Source organism: Aythya ferina (genome assembly GCF_964211825.1).
Source record: "Aythya ferina genome assembly, chromosome: 1".
Taxonomy (NCBI): domain Eukaryota; kingdom Metazoa; phylum Chordata; class Aves; order Anseriformes; family Anatidae; genus Aythya; species Aythya ferina.
In genome coordinates, this window is record NC_140296.1 from 143,395,797 (window position 1) to 143,402,107 (window position 6,311).

At 57.1% G+C, this 6,311-nt stretch overlaps 1 protein-coding gene across 3 annotated transcripts in view; it reads left to right on the forward strand.

Annotated features, from left to right (window-relative positions):
• WASHC1 (WASH complex subunit 1) overlaps positions 1-6,135 on the forward strand; it is a 37,117-nt gene extending 30,982 nt beyond the window's left edge. For all 3 annotated transcript variants that reach the window (XM_084516910.1, XM_084516911.1, XM_084516909.1), the window contains 7 exons: positions 2,544-2,680; positions 3,098-3,233; positions 3,728-3,932; positions 4,229-4,393; positions 4,529-4,687; positions 4,949-5,017; positions 5,377-6,135. In XM_084516910.1, coding sequence (XP_084373036.1) covers positions 2,544-2,680; positions 3,098-3,233; positions 3,728-3,932; positions 4,229-4,393; positions 4,529-4,687; positions 4,949-5,017; positions 5,377-5,528 — 1,023 coding nt within the window. In that variant the 3' untranslated portion in view covers positions 5,529-6,135. The remainder of the gene's footprint in view (positions 1-2,543; positions 2,681-3,097; positions 3,234-3,727; positions 3,933-4,228; positions 4,394-4,528; positions 4,688-4,948; positions 5,018-5,376) is intronic.
• Positions 6,136-6,311: the final 176 nt, after the last annotated feature.

The window sequence follows — 6,311 nt, forward strand, 5'->3', positions numbered from 1 at the left end:
TTCACTCACGCACACACACACGCACAAGCCCCACCAGGAAGGCAAGCTCTCCTCGTGTCAGCTTGAGAGTAAGTGGTGGCAGCCTGTGCTGAGCACTTAGGGTTTGTGCTCTGGGGCGGAAGCAGTTCAGTTAGAATTGTGTGTAGTTCTGCAGTTTTATTTAAAAAATATATATATATATGTTTTCCTTCTGGGAAACTCTCCTTGGCCTCTCCACACCCCAAGCAGATGAAAACTCGGCTGTTGAGAGGATGCTTTAGACTGGTAGAATAAGCAACGGCAGCTACCAGCAGAGGTGGTGTCCTCGTGGTAAGCCCAATGCCCTTGCCTTGCACGTGGCCGTGATAGCAGCTGGCGTGGTTAGAGGTGAGCTGGCTCAGCCCCTCGGGCTTCTGAGGTGCTGGGCACTGCCTTCGAGGTGGGAGCTGTGTCCCAGTGCTGCAGGTGCCCCTCAGGAGGCCAGAAAATGGGGTTTTCCAGTGGAGCATGAGAAATGCAGTCCGTCTGGGATTGGGAAGAGGTCCCAGTGAAAGTTACAGGTTACTGGAGTAACCTTGCTGGGCTTTAGCAGTGCCAGTAACCTGGGATGTCCTTGTGAGGTCTGCAGAGTCCGTGATGGGCAGGGGGAGGCTGAACCAGCTTTTTGGCACCTCCTAACCTTCAGGTGCCAGCTCGCCTCGGCATTGGATATGTCAGGCTGCCGACCCTTTGGCTTGCAGCCTCAGCGTTGCTTTGAGAAAACTCATTTTTAAACGATGTCTGAGTTCACAGCTGCAGGAGATGTTATTGATGGCTGGTGCCTATTCTAAATTACAAAACAGATCCAGGTATTTTGAGTAAGACTGGGGCTTCGGCGGCATTCAAATTAAAAGGATTTACATCTCAGAGTAATATGCTCAGTGCTTTTATAGCTGCCTTAGCTTATAGGAGTAGAAGTGAGGAATGGCTGGCTTCTCGCTCCACCCTTACGGTGATGCACGGTCTTCCAGTGCTAATTGAAATCTACAAAGAGAGACTTAAAAAAGTATATTTGACTTGAGGGCTAAGAGTGTGAACAGTTCTAGCAAAAACATCAGTATTCCCTCATGCTTAAAAAATTAAACATTGGGCAATGAATATTAATAATCAAAAGAACTTTTACTTCTGAATCTCTGCTTCCGTAGTCTCTAAGTAACAAGTTATGTGGTTTTGCCTACTTGCTGGTGCAAAAATGCAGGATGTTTATTGCAGGGTCCTTTTCACAAGTTGGAATGCAATATCTGGGGGGAAAATAAAAAATGAAAACCTCCCTGTCTTGTCTTAGAGCATTTTGAAGTCTTAGAGCATTATACACACTTCCAGTGGATTTGCTGAGCTGTAAGCAAGCCATTTCCTGGTATTTCTGGCTACCGAGCCCAATACCTGAAGTTTCGAGGAGCAGAAACTGCTTGTGTTGCTGAGATGTGCTCTTAGAGCCAAACCAAGAGTGGTCTCCTGTTCCCCCGTACAACAACAACCGGGGAAGAAGGGCTCAGAGCGGGGCAGAGCAGAGCCGCTGGGAGTAGTGAGGCGGCAGGAGGCTGCAGGCAGCGTTTGAAGTGGCACGTTTGGTCAGCGGCTGGTGGCAGAAACAAACCACAAGAGTGGGGCCAACTGTTTAATCTGACAGGCTGTCCTGGTTAGCTCTCTGGTGTCCTCTCATCTGCAGCTCTATCAGCTCGGATCTGCGAGGCTGCTGCTTGTCCTAGTTTGACTGAGAAGAAGAGGGATTGCGAAGGGGCTGAGGGAAGGTGCGGGGAGGGGACTGGGATGAAGGTTTGTGGTTTCAGAGGCTTTCTGTGGGTTCAGGGACTCGGTGCTTTCCTCCCCCTGGTGCAGTGCGTGCAGCAAAGTGCGTTGTGGGCACTAAACATCATCCCCCAGAGTACCCGGCAGTGGGTGCTGTCATGCTAGCTGAAACGCTGGTCTGATCTGGGGTGGCAATTCCTGTGCTCTATAAAAGTCGAGCAGCTCAGATGTAGTAAGTCCTTTTCTAAAGGGAGCTCTATATATTATGCATGAAGTTTTAGAACCAGGAGAGAGGATATTTCAGTTCATTAGAGTTGAAAACTCCTGCAGATCCCCCAGGCTTTGCAAAACCATCTGGCACGTTCCACCCTGCGCACTCCCTTCTGCCTGATCAGCCTAGCGAAGGCACGCGGTTCTTTTCCTAACCTCTTTTTCCTTTGTCTCCCCTGCCTACCCCCCCAGTGGGGTCACACCTCCTAAAACATCAGCTGAAGGCAGCAGAGGGGAGGTAACAGACGAGTCTGGGGGGCTTTGCCTGCATGGAAATGTCTGCTATATCCCAGATGGAGGCACAACAGCAAATGCCTTTTGGATGGAGGTGCTCAATCCCTGCCTCTGGCTACAGAGCCCCAGTGGTGGTTTTAGGAGGAGGAGAGGAAGCGGCAAGGTCCCCAGCCCCCGCAGTGGATGCAGCAGCGTGGATGGGGTGGCTGGGCAGAGCTGCTGCAGTGGCTGTGCCTTTAGTTTCTTGCCAACCGGTGTCTGTCTTCTGGCAGGAGAAGCTCAAGTACTTCCCTCTGTGCGTGAGCACCAAAATCCACCAGGAGGACGATGCAGAAGAAGGTCTGGGCAGCCTCCCCAGGAACATCAGCTCCCTCAGCTCCCTGCTGCTCTTCAACACTACAGAGAACCTGTGAGCTGCCCTGCTTTCCTTGCACACCTTCTTTAAGCCTTTCTCGAGCTTTCCACTGCTGGATCTCCTCTTCTTTTTGTTCCCAAGCTGATCACTTTCCTTCTTTGTCAGTCCTTCCTGCCCCTTGAGTGACAAGCCACCAGGAGAGGCTGGTGTCCTGCTGCGCGCTGTAGGGCGTTCTCAGGCCAGGAGGTGTGAGGGGAGAGTTGGGGAGTGGCGGCAGCGTGGGGGGGCTGTGCTGGAGGGACGGGGAGCTCATCAGCTCCTGCCTGTGGAGGAGCGAGGCAGGAAAAAGGGGCTGGAAGGAAACAAACTGGGAGCGTGAAGGCTGTTGGGAACTTTTCCTCCCCCTCTCGGCTATGCTGCTTCTCCTGGCTGTGACTTGGCCTCACTGAAAGATTCATCCTCCGCCCGCAGGTACAAGAAGTACGTTTTCCTGGATCCTCTGGCTGGAGCAGTGACCAAGACCCATGTGGCTCTGGAAACGGAGACGGAAGAGAAGCTGTTTGATGCTCCTCTCTCCATCACCGAAAGGGGACAGCTGGACCGGCAGGTGAGATGTAGCTGTGGGACCGCAGCCGCTTCCCCTGCAAGGGGTCGTACTGAGTTCTGTGAGAGGAAAGGGCTTCTGCAGGGCGGAGAGCAGGTAGGGGAATGCCCCCCACACGGGGCTGGGGGGTATCCTGCTTGTCAGAAGGACCTTGCCTGGTTTTGTGCCTGAAGTCCTGGTGTAGGCTTGATGGGTGACACAAAACCCTCAAGCTTGGTAGCCTCTGCTCAAGCATTTGCAGGATGGTGTGACAAGGGTCATCTGATACCGACCGGCCTCGCTGCTACACCTCAGAGCTCTGGAGGAGTTCGGAGGCTCCATCACTCGATCATCCCCCTTGTGCTAACGGAAAAGGGACTGCCCTGTGTAGGCTTCTTCCCAGGGACAAGAGCAGAGAGCAGCAGGGCCAGCAGAGGGGCAGCTCTGGCTGCTGCTCTGGCTGTTCCCTGCAGTGCCCCTACTCGCTGCCTTACCTTTTTGCTCTGGGTTTCTTTTAGGTAGCTGAAAACTATTTCTACGTGCCGGACCTGGGCCAGGTCCCCGAGATCGACGTGCCGTCCTACCTGCCCGACCTGCCCGGCATCGCTGCCGACCTCATGTACAGCGCCGACCTGGGCCCCGGCATCGCACCCTCCGCGCCCAGCAGTGCTATTCCCGAGCTGCCCACGTTCAACACGGAGTCGGTGGAGCCTTTGCAACCAGGTACTTCCAGCCCCTGTTCCCAGCCCGGGGAAGGGTGGAGCAGAGCGGGGTGCACGAGGAGAAAGCGGAGACGAGGAGGAGGTCCCTCGGTGGGGATGGCAGGGTGGCCGCAGTGCCCAGGGGGATGGAGCTGGGGAATCTCAGCCCTCGCCTCCCCCGTGTGCTGCATGAGATGCTGCACAGGCTGCGAGCTCCCTGCTGCATGCTGCATGCGGCAGGGCTCGAATCTATTGCCGCTGAAGCTCTGAGCCTGGCTCCTCTGGGACTCTTCACACACGGCTTCTTTCGTCTTCCAGGCCTTCAAGATCCCGGGCTGCTGCCGCCCCCTCCGCCGCCGCCTCCCCCCCCACCTCCCGTTACGCCAACAACCGTGCCTCCCCCCCCGCCCCTGCCCCAGCCCGCAGCGCCCTCCGAACCCCCCGGGGCAGCGAGCGAGGAGAGCAGCACGGCTGTGCCCGCAGGTAAGGCTGGGAGGCACCAGCAGAAGCTGACCCCGCTCCTTGGCTCCAGCAGTTCCCTCCCCGGCTTCCCAGCGGGAAGGGGGAGCTGCTCCCGCCCGCAGGGGCGCTGACCCAGGGCCCTTCCCGTCCCTGCAGCTGCGGTGCAGGGAGCCCCCAAGGAGGTGGTGAACCCCTCGACCGGGCGCGCCAGCCTCCTCGAGTCCATCCGCCAGGCTGGGGGCATCGGGAAGGCCAACCTGCGCAGCGTCAAGGAGAGGAAGCTGGAGAAGAAGAAGCAGAAGGAACAGGAGCAAGGTGCCGGGACGCTTCCTGCAGGGGGCTGGGGGGTGGAGGGCTGGGGGGAGATCAGCAAGCCGGGAGCATGAGGAGTGCACAGGGGTGGCAGAAGAGGCTGGCATAACCGGGCTGTGGGGGGAGAGGAGGTTAGGAGCATGACACAGACTGCAGGGTGTGTGTTTTCCCCTCACTCTAAAGACGGTGTCGCAGAACGCGTCACCCCTGTGCTAGGTTCACACTGACTCCTCTCGTCTGACCCACGGGGTTTTGCTGTTTCAGTGAGAGCTACGGGCCAAGGCGGCGATCTGATGTCAGACCTCTTCAACAAACTGGTGCTGAGGCGCAAAGGTACGTCCTGCAGGGTGGCTGCTTCTCCCTCCAGGGAACAGCTCCAGCCGTTTCTGGCTCCTCACTTGTGCCACAGCCCCAGGAACAGGCCCGTGCGCTGCGGCGTGGCTGGGGGTAGTTAGAGGGCTGTCAGGGGAACACCCTCACGTCCAGCTGGAGTTGTGTGATGGGCTGATGGTGGGCTCTGAAAGCTGCCAAGGGGGAGCACTGCAGAGCGAGGGAGGCACAGGGGTACCTTTTGGACTCATCAGTGGCAGGGAGCTGGTCCCCTTGCCCAACAGGGATCAGCTTCGTTAATCCTCCGTGTTCTCCTGCCCCCATGTGCACCCCACTCACTGGTGCTTCTGCTTCCCTCGCAGGTATTTCAGGGAAAGGCCCAGGAGCCGCAGGAAATGCCGACGCTCCTGGAAGCCCCGCTGGTGCCTTTGCTCGGATGTCAGACTCCATCCCGCCCCTGCCACCCCCACAGCAGCCCCCAGGGGAGGAGGATGAGGATGACTGGGAGTCGTAGGTGGCAGCAGCTGTGCTTCGGTGTGGATCCCAGGACTCCAGAGCTAAGCACCTTAGAGACACCAGGAAGTATCTCCCAGAGGGTGGGCTCTTGAAGAGGCGCAGGAGCAGCAGGAGCTAACGCTGCTGAATCGTTACCAGTGAGGGTTTTTCTTCTGTTGTCTGCCGTTCTCCACCCCCAGTGCTACATTCCATCTCAAACGCCCTGCTGCTCACAGCAGCTCAATAAATCCTGCTGTAGCTGGAGGGCAGTAGGGCAGCTTGTGCTCAGAGGATCAGGACAAGCCCTGCTCTGATTTAAAGGGCCCCTGCTCTTGCCCAACGTGACTGGTGATGACTGCGAGAGCCTCTCTGGCAGGCTCGCAGCCCCTGCCGCATTTGTCTCCGTGCTGCTTGCTTGCTGCAGCTCCTCTTTGTTTGGGTGGTGCTAGCTCTGAGCTCCTGCAGCTGGGTGGTGAAGAGCGGGAGAGAGGCTGTCAGCCCCTTCGTGCTGCGCGGGGTCTGGTTGCTGGTGCCTCTCTACCTGATGGTTTCTTTCTCTGGCTGGCCTACAGCAATTGTTTGGCTGTTGCTTTCTGAAAACTGGCAATAAAGTTCAAGAAAGCGGGTCCTTGCAGCCTGTGCTCTGTTAAGAGGGAAATGTGCTCAATTAGGGTAGCTGAAAGGAGCCCCCCACCCCCTCTCAGCTCAGGCCGGGGCAAGCCTTACAGATCAGTGCCCACACGGGGCAGGAGCCTCAGTCAGGAGGTTCTCAGCAGCAGCTCTGTTCTCCCCGGTGGGGCCA